Below are 19,524 nucleotides of genomic sequence, written 5' to 3' on the forward strand. Positions count from 1 at the left end.
TTCTCAAAGAGTTTCCCCAGGATTGAGGTAAGACTGACGGGCCTATAGTTGCCCGGGTCCTCCCTCTTCCCCTTCTTGAAGATGGGGACCACATTTGCTACCTTCCAATCATCTGGCACCTGGCCCAAGCACCACGATCGCTCATAGAGCCGTGCCAGGGGCCCTGCGATAACCCCAGCTAGCTCCCTCAACACCCTGGGGTGGAGAGCATCCGGACCCGCTGACTTGAACGCGTCCAGCCCCTCCAGAAGCTGTCAATGGACAGATGCTGTGTTAATGAGCAATAGTGCACCTGCACATGTGCTAATGCAACTTAGCTATTCACACCTAAATTAAATGCACCTTAAGGCTCATCAGTGCGTCCACCATGTGGAGACGCATGCCTAAATTGCCTTAATGTACCTTAAGCAAAGGCGCATTAAGCTTAGGCGTGTGTAAATACACATGTAGATGCATCCATTTACACACAGGAAGCTAGATCTGGACTATTCTTGCATATATTCCTGTTGCAATAGTTGAGATATGAGAAGCCCAAAGTGCACTTACATAGTTGTTTCTTTTTTCAACCTAGCATTTACAACTGGTAATGAAGTCAACAAATTTGGACACACAGGTGACAAAATCTTAACATGCTACTAATTAACATCTTTACCATTTTCTTCTTAGCACCTAACTTCTCTAGCAAGTGAAAGCCAATAGCAAAATTATACACAGCACACCATTCGTGGCTGGAATGCATAAGCGCTAACAGCATGGAGCATGTACAACATCAAAATGTTTATCCCCAAGGACCTCTACCGGCTCAAATATACAGAGATCAAAATACAGCTGGCAGCAACATTTCAGGCTGCTGGACAAAGGCAACAACAGCACTGCGGAACAATATTTACTTCCAGCTAAAAACAGAGAAGATGGAAATACCATCTTTAACCAGGTATTCATATTTTGGGTTTGTTTGCTGAAAAAAGTACTTCGTGTATAATGATGCCACACTGATTAATGACTCAAAACTAACAGAATCACTGCGCATTTCAGGAAACCATTTTAGCTTTGAGTCCACAATTAAACTGTCAAATCAACTCTGGCCAAATATTCAAGTTCTGCTATAATGAGTTCTAGCAGAATTTAAGACCAAAAGGAACATTAACATGATTATTTTCTTAATTCCAAGGGAAACAGCTTCTAAAAGCAAATAAATATTCCTCTGAATTGCTTACAACAAACACCGTGGTATTGAAAATCTGAAAGTGAGTATGAACAAATGCATAAATGACTGAATTGGCAGACGCTGACAAAGAAGCATCTTAAATAGTAAACACAAACCCAAACGTTTAAATTTCTAAATCAGGCATTTGAAGTGTTAGCAACAACATTAAGACATTTGAAAACAACATCAGTTTTAAAGCAGACAGGATCCCATTCAGTCCTAGACTCCAGGGACTGTAACAGCATTATGCAAAGCCGCAGAGCAAAATCCCACAGTACATATTTGCTCAAGTTTCTGACCTATTCCTACAGCTGTCCTGGGAAAGAATGCACTCTCAAGAGCATGGACAGGGAAATACTATAATACCTATTGCCACCTTCTGCTGAATGCTAATCCTGGTTTGCCACATCCAACAACCTGATTTAAGCTACTGTGGAAGCTATTTTTGAAGTCCCCCTATTAATCTGGCTCTTGAGAGTACCAAGGACACATCCCATATGGCCAAAGACACTAAGATTCATAATGTGTGACCTTCCTGCCACCCCCAACTATTGGCCAAGGATCCTGCTCTCAAACACACACATTTGAGACTTCTTCCTGATGCTTCGGCTGTTTATTTTTCTGGAACTACTGGTTTACAAAATGATTTGCTAGTGTACTGCAAGAGGGATGCAAAAAAAGACAGCAAGTATATTCTGGGAAACAAGTCATTTCTTTGAAATGTTCTAGCCACCATTTCTGATTTCAAATGCAGCTATTGATACCTATATGTCCCAAGTCTCTAACTGAACACAGGGAACGAAGTCTTGGGTTTCAGAGGATCTTTTCAGTAATCCTAGGATCTGCAATATTGGACTCCTAGAAAGACAGTACAAAAGAGCTGTACTAGTGGAGTTAATTTATGAGTATGGCATCTTCAAACTCCTTTGGACATGGTATGCAGCTCACACAGCTGTCCACAACAGGCCAAGTAACTCAAAGGCCTAGATCGGTGGGTCTCAACCTTTGTACAGTCAAGGCACCTTCATAAGATGCCAGCTCTTAGGTTTTTACTCTTTTTTGACTACAGAAAAACGAAAGAGCATTTTTTTCTGCTGCACAGAGCTCAGAAAGACCACAGCAGGGCAGAAAGTTTTTAATGCTATGGATTCCCATGTGAAAACAAGTTCATCTTGTGACTCATGTTTGCACACCTAGCAGCTAGCCTTGTGGAGTACTCTGCGGCACCCTTGAAAGGATCTCAAGCACCCCAGGGTGCCATGGCCTAGAATTACCGACCTGGACACACAGGCTGGCCAGACAATGGAGCTGCTCCAAGGATATCTATTTAATATTTGCATGGTTCTACAGTGAAGTATTTTAGACTAGAGGGTGCTAGCTGTATGTATACACACTTCACGCGACAGTAGCACTCCACCATTTTTCCTATGAAAAAGGAGAGAGTCAACAGAATTTTAAGGCTCTTGCTGCCTCTAAGAAAATAGGAAAACTGCCATATCTTTTTGCCATCATCCCTCCAGAATGGCCTCTGTTCTGTTCCTCAACTGTGCTGAACTGTATAACCACAAAACAGTGCATGATGTGGAACATAATTAGCTTCCTTCTTCTTCTGTATATTCTTCCTACCTTTCCTTTCAATCCCTCCAGGCTGCTCTTGCCTGTCTGCACAACAGCAACATGCAAGAGGCCCCGTTAAACCCCTGGAGTACAAGGTTGGGTTCTCTTTCTCTCTACAGAGATAGGAAATAGATGTAATATAGAACTCTATGCCACAGATGATCACACAACCCTAGCAGTTAAAATTATTAAACGAATCAAAATCAAATGAATGTGGGGAAATATTCATTGACTAGTCATTCATGCTTCAGCCTTAGACCCAGGCAGAAGATCCCTAAGGTGGCTATTCTACTCAGCTTGTCTCTTGAAAGTCACCTGAGTCAGGAAAAATGCTGCCTTGTACCCCACGTGGCAATAGATAACCTTGTTGCTTGTTGGGGGAACCCCTCCCACCCAGAAAAAACAAAAACCCACAGAAGAACAAAACAGCATAAACACAGCAAAAACCTAATAGTCAAAATAGACCACAACCTCAATGGGGTATTTACCAACATGCCCAAGAAAAAAAAATGAAGGAGCTGCACATAAGACACCAAAGTAAAATCCTAGCTCTGCTGCAGTTAGTAGCAAAACGCTTGCGTCAGTGGGGATCCCAGTTCACCAAAGACATTTAAGCTGTGGATTTGAGGGATATAAAAGCTAGAGACTAAATCCTTAGCTCACTGTGTAGTGATGTAAATCAAAAGTAGCTGCTGTGGATTAAACGAAAACTGAACATGGCTCAGGGCCCTTCTGGTAGCCGAGTCTTGCCACATTTGCCACTATGATTAGGACTGTACTCTGTCAGCAGTTCCACAGGGATCAGTGTATCCTCATCTAAGGGTACCACACCAACTTCTGGTTTAATATGATATAGCATGAAATGCCAATAGCATAACCACTGGAGCATCAGCGTGCCAGCAGTTTTTAAAAACTCTCTATTAAATTTCCTTAGAGTTTTTCTAAAAAATGAACAAGCTACTTCATTCCTAGGAGGCGCTCATCTTCTTACCCCTGCATATGTAAATCTAGATCCCCCTTCTGCAAAGGCTTGGACCCCTGCCTGACACGTGATGTGTATGTAGCGAGTAGTGTCATGGAGGGGAGTGGGGTCACACGGTGTACAATTGCTTAACTTTGCACAAGTCCTTGCCTAGGAAGCAAGCCCGCTGAGGCTCTCTTTTACTTTATGCCTGTACATCTTCTACCCCAACGGAAGTAATAATGGAGCGAATGACACAGGAAGCTATGCTGTAATTTGTAATCCCATTTCTCCACCTTTAATCACAAGTACACTCACTGCTATGAGGCTCTTGGAGCTAGCTGAGATCCCTGGTGGACTCTCCTAGCATTTCACGTAGCAGTAAAGCGATCAAGGAGCCCTGGAGCAAACACAGTACTGACACGGCAGAGCACTTTTGCTGTGGGCCAGCCATACCTGTAGTCGCAGAGCTTGGGCTGGGTGCCACACTGCTGCTTACACACGAGACAATAGCTGCAGAGAGGGACATTCCCTCGGATCCAGTGGTGCAGCATGCAGCTGCCTGGCCTGCTCTCGCTCTGCAGCACGATCTCCTTGCAGAGGAAACGCCGGTCGGCCTTCTTGAGACATCCTTCGTCCACGCGGAGGCCACAGCAGTCACAAAAAGCCCCTTGGAGGATGTGCTGGCCGCACACGCAGCAGTAGGTAGGCTGGCCAAAGAGGTCCGTGTACTGCCAGTCGTGCTTGCTCTTGCGGAAGATGTCCTGCCTCAGCACCTGCCTCCGGGATCGCTGGAAGCTGCACCACAAGGTGATGAGCACCGGCAGGACGACGGAGCACAGAGTCCAGCAAGCCAAGCTCCAGTCTGTGAATGCTCCCGTGGGAGAGGAGGGGCGGCTGCTCCCCTCTCCCTCCATCCCTCCAAGCTCCGCTTTCCCCCTTCACACCAAACAAGCTGCGAGCAGGGGGACGTGGGGACTTGCCCCCCACAGCTCAGGGGTCCTGCAGGCAGGTTTACCAACCATCCTTCCCCCTCCAGCCCAAACAGACCTCACGTCTCGTCCCACTCAGACACTCGCCCCATGCTCCGAGTGCCGAAGCCCCGAACCTGCCGCTAGCCCCTCACATCAGCCCGGCAGGACCCCTGCCGGCAAGCTCTGATCCGTCCTCCCTGGGCCTAGAGCCCCTGCCCCAGTGCCGGGGGGGCTTGCCCACAACCCCCTCCCCTTGGTGCACAGGGTCCCAATGCAGGGGGGCTTCACCACGACCTCCTTCCTTTCATGCAGGGGGTCCCAATGCAAGGTCCTCTCCCCTTCCAAGGGGGTTCCAATGCAAGGGGGCTTGCCCGCGACCCCTTCCCCTTCATGCAGAGGGTCCTGATGTATGGGGGGCCCCGATGCAAGGGGGCTTGCCCACGACCCCCTCCCTGCTGCACCTACCTCCCCTGCCCGCCCGCAAGCCGGGGCCGCTGCAAAGGCGGAAGCGGAAACGGCTGGGGCCGGGGCCGAGGTCGCGAGCGGGTTGGGGGGGGGGTGCTGCTGGTTGCTAGGAGACGGGAGGACATGGCCGGGGGCGGGGCGGGGCTGTGCGGCCTGCAGCTCGGGTTTGCAGGAGGCCGGGGAGCTCCCTTTCCAGCATCCCCCTTTCTGGGTGTAATGATCCGGGGTACAGATCGCAGCGCGGAGCTGAGGCGAAGCCGGTGTGTCCCTTTGCTGCCGCCCCTGGTTCCCCGCAGGCGCTGCCCAACCTTCCCAGGGGCAGAGGATTTTCCTTGCTTTTTTTTTTTTTTAACTAAAACTGACCCCCAATTTCAGCAGTTCCTTACATGTCTCCAGCCTGCGCGCTCCAGCATTAATGCTGCTCCGCTCGCCGCCCGGCTAGATGGTTATGACAGTGTTAGGTGGCTGTGACCGGCGTCCTTTTCTTGCTGGGCCCCACTGCTGAAGGAATTCAAAATGCTTGCTTTCCCCGCTGTGTTTCCATACTGCAGCACGCGTCCTTCTGCTTCTGTTTTCACCAAGCCCCTCTGTATCCGATTCTCGCCCTTCTTTTTGGGGGAAAAGCCTGCCTGCCGGCTTTCCGTCGTGTGGAAACGTGCACGTTTTGCCTCATCGTTCCTCGCAGGGTGAACAAAACGAGGCTTGCCGGAGCAAGTGCGATGGCACCCTGCACTCTTTGATCACTTTCTGTTTCCTACTCCTTTGATTTTGGTTGCTGAGCTCATTTTATATTCAGTCGAGCGCATTTTTATCAGTACCAAACTTAAGATATCAACATCGGTTCATCCATAAAGGATGGGATCTTCAAAAGCAACTCCACTGATGTGAAAAGTCCTGACAGACACTTTCAGGTGGCTCAGTATCAGAAACGTTTCCCAATCCAAACCCCTGTTTGCTAATTGCTTTTCTCTTCATTGCATCATCTAAGCGGTTGATTGGATCTGTTAAACATCGTTATATCAATCTGCAGTAATTTTCTTTGATCAATACATACCCAAGCAAATGTATTTCCAGATCGGTTCAACCCAAATGATTTGTACTTTAAACTTGGGAAAACAGCAACCGGTCGGAAGAAAAGCTAAGTCTAAACGAGAATGAATAGTGCATAGGATTTCCTCCTGTAGAGTTTAAAGCAGGTCTGAAAATGAAATGAGAGCTGCTTTCCAGACACTAGAAAACAAAATATTAACAATTTCATAAGTCAATGGTATACATGCTTCATTCATTGGAAGCTACACGTTGGCATCCCTTGCTGTGCAGTGGAAAAGCAAAGTCACACGAATTGGTGGCTACTTTTGAAAATATTAAGAGTTTTTGAGCAGGGCTGCATAGCAAGTCAATGACAAGAGTTTGGATCAAAGACTATATGCGTTCCTCGTTTCCGGTTCTGTGCTTAGTTCATTAGATTATGCTGCTTTTTTCCCCTGACTGAGAAGGCAGAGTAGATTTGCACCTTGTAGGCTAGCCAAAATAGTGTAAAGATTTGACCACCTGGAACTGCACTACTTCAGCAGGTGATTGCGTAAGACTTCATAAGCTAAATTCTACAAGGCCCAATCAGGGTTTGATTTGGTGATTTCCAGATGAAATCCAGTTTACTGATAGCACGGTGATGGTGATTCAAGGAAGTGGCACTTCCGCTTTGGGTAGGGGATGCTAATGTAAACTGAACTGAACTGAACTGAACTGTTGATTTTGGATTGCCTGCCTATTGTTCCTGAAAAGAAAAGGCATTTCTCATCTTAAAACATGTTGCTTTATATGAAGCTAGTGCATACAATTCAGGTTTTAAAAACGCAGAAACTTGTAAGCAAATTTGGTCGGAAATGGGACAGTCCTCTATACAACTGTTGAACTCACCCTCTTCACTTCCCATTATTTCTTTTTGAGTGAGTTAGTCTACAAGGGTGCCACCCTGCCTTGCCTGTCTTCAGACTGACTACCTCACTTGACACTTTACATTATGCTCATTAACCAGGACATTTATAATCTTGGCCACTACTGGCTTTCCCTGCAATAGAAGAAGTAAATATGTATTGGATATGGACATTGGATATATGACACATTACAGCTGCCTGACATCTGATTCACCAGGTACCTGCCTGACCTTACCATTTACACTTTTCTTTACTGCCCCTTCTTCTCCTCCCTTCCTTTTCTACCATTTATCTTCCTAATGTCCATTTATTTACTTTTTCACAGACAGCCTCTTTTCTACCTAGAACTCAGCTACAGTAGAGTTTCCCTTACTTACCTTTGCCATTATTTTGCCTGCCTTTCCCCTCTCCCTTCCCTTCTGTACCCTTTGTTTTCCTACTTTCCACCTATTTACATTTTCACTGACATCCTGTCACACTTTTAGCTTCTTTCATTCCTTGGAGATCTCAGAACAGCAGAGACTTCCTATGCCAGAAGAAGGGTGCCGGTGCCCAAAAGCTTGCAAAGAACTTTTTTCCAACTGCTTTCATAGTTTCATAGTTTGTAGGTTCGGAAGGGACTTGAGCGGATCATCAAGTCTGACCCCCTGCCATGGCAGGAAAGACTACTGGGATCAAACAACCCCAGGAAGGTGATTGTCTAGCTTTGTCTTAAAGACCCCCAAGATAGGAGCCAGCACCACTTCACTTGGAAGTTGGTTCCAGATCCTAGCCGCCCTGACAGCGAAGTAGCGCCTCCTGATGTCTAATCTGAATCTACCCTCTGCCAGCTTGTGACCATTATTTCTAGTCACTCCTGGTGGTGTTTGGGGGAACAGGGTCTAATCAAAGTTGGTTTTTGATTAGTTGGTCTAATCAAAGATATCGCATCTACCCAAAGAAACTTGCCTGCCTATGTCCTTAGACCAACACAGCTGCAACCAAAAACCCTTAAATGTGTATTTATTTTCATTATTATATTCATTTGATAACATTTATCTTATTTTTCAGCTCTGATAGTTCAACTTTGCAAAAGTTAGCCCAAGGCATTAAGATGTAATTCTGTGCTCTTATAAGGTCATATCCACAGTAGTTTTTGACAGAGCTGGAGTACTGCGTCCAGTTTTAGGCGCTGCACTTCAAGAGGGATGCGGATAACTTCAAGAGGGTCCAGAGGAGGGCCACTTGTACGGTTAGGGGCCTGCAGGGACAGCCCTATGAGCAGAGACGGAGGGACCTGAATCTCTTCAGCCTCTGCCAGAGAGACTGAGAGGGGATCTGGTGGCTGTCTACAAATTTGCCAAGGGGGCGGAGGGGGCAGTAAGGTATAGGAGATACTCTGTTTACCAAGGTGCCCCTTGAAGTAACTAGAAACAATGGCCACAAATTGACAAAGAGCAGATTTCAACTAGACATCCAGAAGAACTTCTTTACGGTGAGAGTTACCAGAGTCTGGAATGGGCTTCCAAGGGAGGTGGTGCTCTCCCTTACCTTGGGGGTCTTTAGGAGGAGGCTGGACAAGCACCTGGCTGGGGTCATTTGAACCCAGCGCTCTTCCCTGCCCAGGGTAGGGATTCGGACTTGATGATCCACTGAGGTCCCTTCTGACACTAAAAATCTATGAAAGGGTCCCATTAACAGCTGCTTGCCAAATTAAGGCTCAAGGACTGACATGCGCCTTTTAAAGACAAGCAAACAAAAATATTATTTCTCTTACACCATTAAAACCATAGCTCCCCATGTTGACTTTAATACATCTTATTTTCACAAAGTTAAACTATCCAGGTCACTCTGAAACCTGAGTAAGAGTAGGATTTTCCCGTTTCTTTTCTTCAAGAGCAGAGTTACACTGAGAACATTTCAGTGGATAATAGCCATAGTTACAACTTCGGATCAGATGTCTTCAAAAATCATACCATAAATCAAATTAATCCGAGCATAAACAAACATCTGTGACTGACGTAGCATGCTTCAAGTAGCTAATGCCTCAGTCAATGTTATTCATTTTGGGACCGACTGAGAGAAAGCAGAATCAAAATGAAGAAGTTACTTGTGTTTATCTTTGTTTTGGTCCTCCTTACCACTTTTGCAGGTAAGAGATTTTATAAAACAAATCTACTTATGACTGTAAATGTGCAGGGTTCTATTATAACATTAGTGTTTCAACCTTATATATAAATATGTTCATATTTCAGTTAATCATTCATAGTATAATAACATTTAAATATCATGATACACTGCAGCCTTTCAATAGAATCAGTACAATTAATAAAAGTGATAGTTACAATTATTCTGCTATAGAACATAGTTTACTCCCTGCATTGCTACATTTAGTCATAAAAAACCTAAAAAGGCATTTTGATGTCATTGGTTTATCAGGGATCTGTTAACTTAATATTTAATGCAATTTCTTTAGCTTAATACTTAGTCCAATGAAAGTTTGATCAGTCACTTTGTCTGAATAACAATCCTGAAGGTAATGCAGCATTTAACAAAAAAACCTGGAAGGATTATTAAATACACTTAAGAAGAAGATGCTGTAATTTTTTTTAATAATTTGGAACAGGAACATTAATAAATAGTATTCTGTGTAGGTTTTGCTTTTCAGTAGCAGAACTAGCTTATAAGAAGCACAAATATATTATAAAAGCATTTAAAATTCTACTCCTCTCTTCTGGAATGTAATATCCCTTGGGAAGGTGCTGGGATGAAAGAACCCTTTGTCTGCTCAGAAAAATCAGGGTTGAAAACATTTCACTTACGGACCTGAAAGATAAAATATTAACTTGTTAACTTCACCCTCAATCCCTGCTCCTACCCTCTGACTTTAGATGCTTCACCAATTTTCACTGAAAAAGAAGCCAAACAGATTTTGAGGACCCGTCGTGAAGACAGACCAAGAAAAGCTGGTTTTCCGGATGAGCCAATGAGGGTGATTTACTACTTTTAATTTTCATTGAAATAAACTAAACATAATTCACTGTATTCGGTGCTTAATGTGGGATGGAATTCTACATGATTAGTGTAGTCAACTGCAAACTCCATTCTTTTTAACAGCTCAGCCAGTGTTTTTAAAGTTTTTAAAGCAGCGAAATGTATGTAAAGCCATCTGCATTCTTTAAATTACTTTTAGGGAAGCATTCTAAAATACTGAATGCACCTCTGGACTATATGTACTTGCAAAATGTACAAATCATTTATCATCTATGGAATCATTATTCTAATATGTAGATTCAATTACTGATCCAAAGATGGATTTCTCTCTGTGTGAATGTGGAGCTTGTTACGTTTGTTCTGAAAAATGAAACACAACATCAGGAAAAGGAAAATTGCTTGCTTTACATTTTGCACTTAAAGTTGGCAAGGGGGTGCAGGTGTCAGCGGTCTGCGTGGAGATTTAGGTAGCTCTGAACTTGCTTTTCAGATCTGTTGCATGTATTAACTTTTTCTACAAATGCTAGGGATAGGCTCATACATTATGAGACCATGCATGTCTTTGATGGTTAGAGTCAAACTACATTTTTTTGCATGTAGTATTTGCTATTATTTGCCAATTAACAGCATTATAACAAAAGGGAAAAAAGAAAGGAGCCATTTGTTTTATTTGCTTCTGACAGGGTGCAGTATAATGCCAGACTTCTTAAAAGTTACTTAGAGCATTTAAAAAAAAATCACTGCATATTTCTCTCCAAAGTCAATAAACTGTGTTAAAATTACATGGTTCTGAAGAGGCTAGAAGCCACAGAAGCCAGAAAGTAGACAATAGAGGAAGCATTTCTAATGAGTGTAAAGAGCATAGATCAGCAATCCGCTGGGTACTTCTGACATAAATGGAACCCTGAGATGTTCAGCACCTCACGGCAATGTCACGTGCCTTGCAGGATTGAACCTCATGCATACAGGGCAGGTGGCTAGAAAATACTGGTAGTTGTGTGTTTCTTATATTTTGGTATAGTAGTGAGGAATTACCCATCCGACAATCATGGAAGGCTGATTTTTCTAACCCCGCCAGAGATCCATTTTCAGGTTATTTGGGGTCTGTTTGTCCCCCGTGGCTGATTCAGCCATTAGTTAATCTAAGCAAACACAGAATTATTGTGATCACTCTGAGAACTCTAGAAAGAGGGGTTGAAAAGGAGTAAGATGTTTTAATACACTTAGACGGGAAAAGGGTCTAAATGTATTAGATGTAGGCACAAAGGGAAATTCAATGTAAAATTTAGCAATAGAGAGAAGTGGAAAATAATGGTGTCTTGTGACACCTTTTTCACTGGAACTCTTCTCAGCGGATGTTCAAAAGTGTCCAAAAATTCAAGAGTGTCCTAGCCTCCAAGACTGAAAAAGAACTACTTTCCTGTCATCTAATCCCAGATACATCTGGCCCTTCTGAATCCAGCTCTGGTAGCTCACTCAAGAAGTAGGCATCTGTTGAGCCTTCTACAAAAATGGTCCAAGTCAAACCTGCCCTAGGTCAGACCTTTGGGACAGGCACTTCACGTTCATTATGGCCTCCCAGTTCCAGCCACAGATGACTGACCACTTCCACACACTTCTCTGGCCTCACCATGGACAGTGAAAGGCACTGCTCTGAGGAAGGCACTGCTTATACAGGGCCAGCCTCTTAAAGCATATTAAGCAGGCAGCTCTCTGAACCCTCTGTCAGTGGTCCTGAGACTTCTCAGAGTATTCAGAGAGTTGGCATAGCTCCTCCTGAAGCACTCACCCATAATCTATTCAAATGTGAAGAAGGATTCAGGTTGGCAGCACTTTTGTTTTATGAGGTTCCACAGCATTCACATGTAATGGCAAGTGAGGGAGGCAGGGTATGGTAGCCCAAGGGTTATCAACAAGAGGGTTCAGAGTTGACACCCCACAGGAAATCTTGACTACTAGATTGGCTGGTATCAGCCTACCGCAGTAGGGCAGCTGATCCTCTGCTCAACACTACAGGATAGCATTACTTGTGGACAATCCAGAGAAGAAGAGATCTTATAATTACTGCCCTCTACATAGATCAAGATGAGAGAATCAGCTATCTCAAGAGGTCAGGTTCAACACCCTTGCAGCTTGGGTGACTGCTCTGTGTATCTCAGCTCCTTACATTTAATGCCAAGCCTGGGCCACACTTGGTGTATGGAGAGACTGGCGAAGGGATGAGATGACCCTGGCAGAGGTAGCATCCCTCTGCCTCAGAAGAATCAGGACCAATAAAGAAACAACTGACCTCAAGAAGAGAGGTTCACCAACCCTGCAAAAAGACTGTATGATAACTCTCCACACAAGAAGTTTCCCATTTCACCAGGCTAGGGCCAGGTTTGACTGAAGGAGCACTTTGAATGGGATCGTGCAACACAAACTCCAGCCATGTAGGAGAGAAATCCTCCTCAGTCAAGGAGGCAGCTTCTTCCTACTTTAAAAGAGCCTGACTCCTTAACAGTTATGGCTAAGTTACTTCCACTTCCATACTTTCCTCTTCATTCACTAGGATGACATGAGCAGATGAATGCTGACATGATGACTTTTCAATATCATGGTGCCCAACATATTTATGAAGTACTTTGTATGACATGATGGCACTACTAACATTGGCCAGGAGCTCTACAGCTGACTACAACGTCCAGGATTAGGTTGGGTTTCAAACTACAAGCAAGTGAGACTCATGAATTTGCTGGGAAGTACAAGGTACACATGGCCTATCTAATACAATGCCACCAACACCAATGGCTGAGTATTAGTCTGGCTATAAAACCATAATAGTTTAGACAAAAGCACATAGATTGGTTCAATTTCTACATGACAGCAGATTACATACAACTTGTGTTACTAGAAGATACAATTCAGTCATTCTGCATGTAAGGTCCTAGTATTGAGTTGGAATAATGTCTCCTGCCTCTTGTCTTCATTTGCCTGGGGTGTGAACACTTGCCACTGCTGGTCTGTCCCTGTCCTATGTCCAGTGTTACCTTCCACACAGTCAGAACTGCCTGCAAGTTTTCTATTGCAACTGGTTTTCCATGAAAAAACAGGTTTGGACTAAGCAGGGTTTTTTTCTGTAGAAAGAGTTTGCTTTCTGACATGCAGAACATTTAACTCTGTCAAAAAATACTCCCAAAGCTTGAAAAATTGGGGGTTTGGGATGAAAAAAAAAAATCAAGATTTGCTGTGGAAAAAGAAAATGCTTTTGGACCAGCTCTACACTCCTTCCTATGTGAAGCATTTCTCCCTCTGCTCTAATGGGAGCAGAGAGTCTCTTGCAGGTCTCTCATGGTCCTTTCCATAGCTCCAATTCAGGGCTTATGTGGGAAATGAACCTTTTATGGGTCCTATGTACTAGGATGAAATTTATGCTGGGATGATTACACCTGTTAAAGCTGCCTCTATTAATATGCTTCAAGCAAGTGCTACAAGCATTGGGTCAGAGCACTCTCAACCAGGGAATTACTTTAAATTACAGTTCTTCATAGCACTGCTCCACCTCAAAATTATGATTATGTCTAAAAGCTTATTAATTTAAAGGCAGCAAGTGAGTCAATCTTATAAAAATGCCAGCTACACTCTTGATATATTCTAATTTTATTGTGACACGAATCCGGCTTGCCAGTCGCACAGTTTCATTGCAACCACATGCTCTTCTTTGAGTGCTTGTCATATAGTGTCACTCAGGCATCTGAGCTTGAGGAGCTGCCAATGTTCAAGGGAAGCCTTAAGAAGCAAGAGTCTGAGCTCTTTGTGTTTCCTATTCTCGTCCTGTGGCCCTTCCCGGTCAAGGAAAGCACAACACTGGAAAGTTTGCAGGGAGGGACATTAAGTCCTCTTTATGGGGTCCCTAGGGGAGTTAGAGAAGTAAAAGGAGAGGAGTAAAACAGAGACCTAAAAAGACCTCCAGCACTACACAATCGGTGGAAATTTCTTTACTCCAGGGTAATGCCCAGCACCTTTTCAGGGTAGCCTTGCAGTGGGAGCAGTGCTGAAAAGCAAGAACAGCAACTGAGCGTGCGGCTCCAAGTGTGCGATGTCAGCCCAAATCAGTAATGCTCCTTCAGGGGCCTGACTAAGTACAGGACGTGACCTGGAGCACGCTGGTGATGTCAACGGCTCACGCTAGAGCTGTTGTCAGGACTCCTGGCTGGAAGCGGCGGTGGGGACCGTTTGAAAAATGGCACTAGTACTGACAGCATCCATTCACACAGAGAACGTCTCTTTTCAAAACGAGTCAGCTAAATATTGGCCAGTCAAGGAACTGTCACATAAATCACTTAGTGCGATCAGAAGCAACCTTGCAGAATATATGTTTTTTTCCACTGGCTATAAAATGTACCTGGCTCGATGCATTACTGTCTTGTACTATGTGATTTTTAAAGCCAGAGTTAAGGTTGTTTGACTCTAGGTATCCTCACTTAGCAGTGTATAGTCATTTTAGGTAATGCTAAACTTTAAAGAGCACGTTATCTCCTACCCCTTTCCAGAGAGTACGTAGTAATGATCACAACATGCCTTTTAAGTGATGAGGGATGATCAGACCTGATACAAATTGTATAGGAAATATTTTACCTTTTAAGGTAAACTTTTCGATAAAGACCTTGTACCTTATAAACTGCTGCTTAACCTCTGCATCCCAAAGCAGGCTGCACTCTATGAGGCAGTTGATTTTGGCACTGCATTTTACTTAGGATGCTACAGGGAAGGCTCATTGGTGTTTTCTAGTAAAACTGCATTTCTTCCAGCCAGGCGTTGAATGTGCCATTTAAATGACATCTTAACATTCAACTTATCTGACAGATTTCTGTTAAAAATTTCCCCAAATAGACAAAAAAAAATAGTAATCAATAACTGAGAAATGCAAGCCATTTCTCCTGAGCCTTTTCTTATTTAGGCATGCACCCACTGAAGTAAGTAACAACACTTCCATTGACTTCAGAGCCTGTATTACACCTCATTCATTTTTTACATCCACAACCCTGTCTTTTCCATTTATACCATGGATGGCTGTGTTTTTCATGCTGTTTAAGTGCTTTGGGGTCACTGCAAATAGCTTTAAAAATTCCAACCTATTCTTTATCCTGTATCCAGTGCACTGGATCTAAGGTATATGTTCAGTTCAAGCAGAGGACTAATCCCATCAGAAGAAATAATAAACCTGTATCAGAATGTATTTAAAGGGAACATCAAATTCTGAGTCAAACATCTGGAGCATATGCCTCTAGAGGTGTCTTGCCAACCAGCACAGCGGAGACAATCTAACCTATTGATGACATGGTATTTTTTTTCCCAATAACAACATAAGTATGTCATTGTTACAGTACACCGGTATCTACCTATGCTGTAAAGTAATTTAGAAAACAAGCTGGGATCTCAGAGTGAGTAGAGTTTATATGCATTAAACTGGAGGAGGAGGAGAGGAATCAGATAACTTTGTGAAAACACAACACACAATAGATTGCTCTGTTACTGATGATGAAAACACCCCAGGGACACCTCAGAGCATGATATTCTCATAGATATTCTCACAGACTATTAGGAATAGCAACTACTGTTGTTAGCACTGGAAAGCTGGGAATTATGGCAGTTCTTTTGAGCTCTGAGACATCAGACCACAAAAAGGACCCACCCAAAGAAGCCTTGTTAGCCAAGTGACTCACAACTAGATGAGATTTTAATAGAATCTGGTAAAAGAGGTACAATCAGAACCCCCTCTGCCCCCCAACATTATATGTTGGTCTGATGGTAATGTTTACAAATGCTTTAAAAACTGGGAGGGAGAACTGTTCACACTGAACATAAGGTTTACCATCCCTGACTGGGATGCTACAGTTTTGAAGCAGAAGCTGTTTTAAGGAGGTCACGTGTATGGATTCTAAGTTTTAGCTGCTTCCCTGGGAAAGCCATATCATTTTATAATCCCCTTATAAAGATCTGTAAATGAATAATACTTACTGGCATTCCTCACAGCACTGACATGTGGTCCACGGCTACAGGTCCCACGGCTTTTAATCTGTAGAGCTCAATGTTCAAGGAAGACTGAGATGAATGTAATTACAAAACCCCAGGTCCCTCCATTGGGCCAGCAAAGACTTGAGTGTGTGTATTCAAATTAACTCATGTTCATGCAGATGTCTTTAATTCTGAAAATTAATGCTAATCTGCCTATAAAAACCTGGCCCATGATGAACAGCCTGGCTGCTAACAGGATGAGGTTTTTGCAGATTTACAGATCCCTTTCAAGGTGTCATCGTTTCCCCCTCTGGGCTAAATTCAGCCTTTTTGTAAGCAGTGAAATGTCCCTGCATTCAAAGGGCTGATGCCAGGATTCAGTGACCAGCTATTCAAATACAGTTCCATTCTCTTCAAACAGGAGCACATGCTTTACCTGCAGCGCTTGGAGCAGAGATCGGAAGAACAATTCCTTGAACACTGGTTAAATCCATACTGCTTCCCACATTGCAACCGGGACTTAGTTTATCCAGTTTAAAGGCTCTGATTTTTCCTCGTCAATGGTACGTGTTCCACTTTGTACCTGCACCATCATTTTTTTTCAAATTAAAGTGTAACTGAAGTTCATGGGGTGGTTCCATGTCACACTGGTGGATAATATTTCACATGACATCCAGGGTTCAATTTAAAAAGAAAACCAGTGAGCTACGGTCAGGCCACCACAAGCATTCACTAATTTACACCCCAGAATTGGGCATGCTTTGGTTCACACTCGGGCCCTAATCATATCAAGACTAGTGTAGTGGGCAGCAGACTGTGCTGGGCTGGACAGGCATGTGTCAGTGAAGGCTGCATGTGGGTTTACATGAGGTTACTCACTCATCACATACCATGAACCTGCTCCCCCACTTGCAAGCACACAGAATAGAAAAGGAACAAAGGTAGGCAGACAGTGTGGGGATCCTGCCCAATTCTCTTCAGGCTATTAAAGTACTTGGTGACACAGGAGCAAAATGACTGCTGTTGCTTCAGCTCTTTCCCCTGGATTGGTTGCCCTGCCCTTCTGTTTACAGCTGGCCTTTATTTGCACAGCGCACTGCACCTTAGCTTATAGTTGTCTGTGAAAAGGCAGCAATATTGAACTTACAGTTGTCTGTAACCACAGTGATTAAACAATGGGCTCACAGATACTTCATCAAGGTCTTGAAAAAAGCTGGGCTCATTCTACATTATCTCAGCAACCATATTTTGGTAGTAGATGGTAGCAGCTGATTTTTGTTAAAGTAATCATGATAGAGCTGATATACTGAATAGCTGTTAACCATGGGCATCTCCATACTGTTTGCATAAGTCATGTGTTCAGTGTATGACTTCCCAGATCAGTGAAACTAATTTGGCCCACTATCTCAGTCTGCTGCATGTAGAAGGGTTGAACAGGAAAATACCACTAGAGAGACTCTCCAAAGCTTGCCCCAGAAGTCAGGCACTCCCCAGAAGCCATTCTCTACCAACATGAAACTCCACAATGATGCGTCACATTAGGTTGTTCAACTCATTATATGTTGTCCTTCTGATTCTTGGTGTGTCCTGCATACAGCAACATCTGTTGATTGTTGAACACTGAAACCATTATGTCCCTACAGACAGGAGGAGGAGAATTTGGAAAATATAAGCACTAGTGTCTTTGAAACTCTTCAGAAACTCACCTGCTTGTGATACCAAAGAGAGAAACAACTCGCCACATATTGTGCAAAATATTATAATATGAACATCCTTCTTTTTTCTTATGTAGTTTAAAAAGACTTGGAAGTATTAGCAGCAATGACATTTTTAACATCACTATTAGACACCTGACAGAATGCCCTATTGAGATGAAATGAAGCACTTCAGGCCTTTCAGAGCTATTGATTCAGGCTGTCAGCAGACTCAGGAAGATATAACGTTGTAAACAAAGTGGGAACCAATCTCATGGTTTACTTCATGACCATAAAGGTATCTGGATGCCTAAAGATACAGTTAGGTACTTAGTGGGATTTTCAAAAAAGCCTAAGCAGTGTAGGCACCTCTCAATGATGGCAGTGGGAGTGAGGCACCTAACTAGTTTTTGAAAATCCCAGCAGCTGTCTATCTGCATTAGATGCCTAACACCATTGAAAATCTGGCCTTTTAAGCCAGACTTGATAGAACAACACCAAGTTAAAGGAGCTTCATGTTCACCTCTTAAAAACAAAAAACAACAAAATCACCAACAACCCAAAGCAAAATGAGGAAAAAACCCCAACAGAAGTTTAGATACCGGGACAGAAGTTGGGAGTTTGTACAAGACGTGCCAGTTATCGCACAGCTGAGAATTGTTCGCTGGAGTGTTGTGAAGGCTAATGTGTGAAGCACAATGTTAGCGTTTAGTATTATTGACCTGTCTTTCTGTTTTAACAATCTCTCTCCCCTCTTTTTCCAGAGATCGCCACATGCATTTGAGAGGAAAAGATGCGTGATTCTGCTAACAGAAAGTGCCTCATTCAATATCTGCTAAATACTAACTGTAGAGCTGAGCATCTCTGGAATATTGTACAATCCCAGGGATGCAGCAAAGCTTTCCTTTTCAATGATACATTTTAAAAATATCTTTGTTTCATTACATTAACTAAATCACTATGAATCTTCAAACAATAGGAAAACTAATGCATGAGTAAAAGACACTATGGTTCCCCCCAAAGATTTAAAGAATGGGCTGAAATAAACCACCAGCTAGTTTTAGAACATACTTATTTTGGTTATTGTTTTAGATTACATTGAAGCACAGAGAGTCTTTAAGGGAAAGCAAGGCGAAGCTGCCACTCTTTAGGTCTTTGGAGGAAACCATAATTATAGCATCTCTGCAGTTTTAATAATAATAATACTATACTTAAGCTCAATATGTATGCAGCATTAATCTTTTATGTTAATTGCCTTCTGAGCTATTTCACCTCTCATTTCATAATAAAGGCTTGAATCAAATCCACTTACACCTGATTTTATTGCACTGAAATCAGAGGATGTGTGTTGATGACAATCACTCAAATGTGGCTCAATATTTTGATAGTGTAAAATGTACATATGATTCACTGAAGGCAAAGCACGGGAGAAGAAAAGAGCAGAGAGGTAGATGTTGTTGGCTGGGTATAGTGTCATCTTCTGGGACTTTTGTTCCACAAGAATTCATCTGGGGCCTCAGTTCTATAAATACAGCTACACTGATTTCAGGAGGGCATCCCAAAAATATCTGAAGGTAGGATTTGGCAATTCAAAGGGAGAATAAAAGGATAGGTCTCTTGTGTGAATGGGAGGGGTAAGACCAGTTACAATAAATGAGGCAGCATTAGCGTTGAATGGACAGAATGCATTACCGCCTGT

At 43.2% G+C, this 19,524-nt stretch overlaps 2 protein-coding genes across 4 annotated transcripts in view; one reads left to right on the forward strand and one right to left on the reverse strand.

Moving 5' to 3' along the window:
- DGKE (diacylglycerol kinase epsilon) overlaps positions 1-5,224 on the reverse strand; it is a 37,778-nt gene extending 32,554 nt beyond the window's left edge. For all 3 annotated transcript variants that reach the window (XM_019517150.1, XM_019517142.1, XM_019517159.1), the window contains exon 1: positions 4,242-5,224. In XM_019517150.1, the coding sequence (XP_019372695.1) occupies positions 4,242-4,702 (461 nt within the window). In that variant the 5' untranslated portion in view covers positions 4,703-5,224. The remainder of the gene's footprint in view (positions 1-4,241) is intronic.
- A 1,979-nt stretch (positions 5,225-7,203) lies between these two features.
- Positions 7,204-19,132, forward strand: CUNH17orf67 (chromosome unknown C17orf67 homolog). Its single transcript, XM_019517170.1, has 5 exons — positions 7,204-7,378; positions 9,038-9,292; positions 10,032-10,132; positions 16,553-16,694; positions 18,590-19,132. Exons 2-4 carry the CDS (start codon positions 9,238-9,240, stop codon positions 16,667-16,669), a joined length of 273 nt encoding a protein of 90 aa, XP_019372715.1. The 5' UTR covers positions 7,204-7,378; positions 9,038-9,237; the 3' UTR covers positions 16,670-16,694; positions 18,590-19,132.
- The last annotated feature ends 392 nt before the right edge of the window (positions 19,133-19,524 follow it).

This window comes from Gavialis gangeticus, unplaced genomic scaffold (assembly GCF_001723915.1).
Source record: "Gavialis gangeticus isolate Ggan-Ray unplaced genomic scaffold, GavGan_comp1, whole genome shotgun sequence".
In the NCBI taxonomy this organism is placed as follows: Eukaryota; Metazoa; Chordata; order Crocodylia; family Gavialidae; genus Gavialis; species Gavialis gangeticus.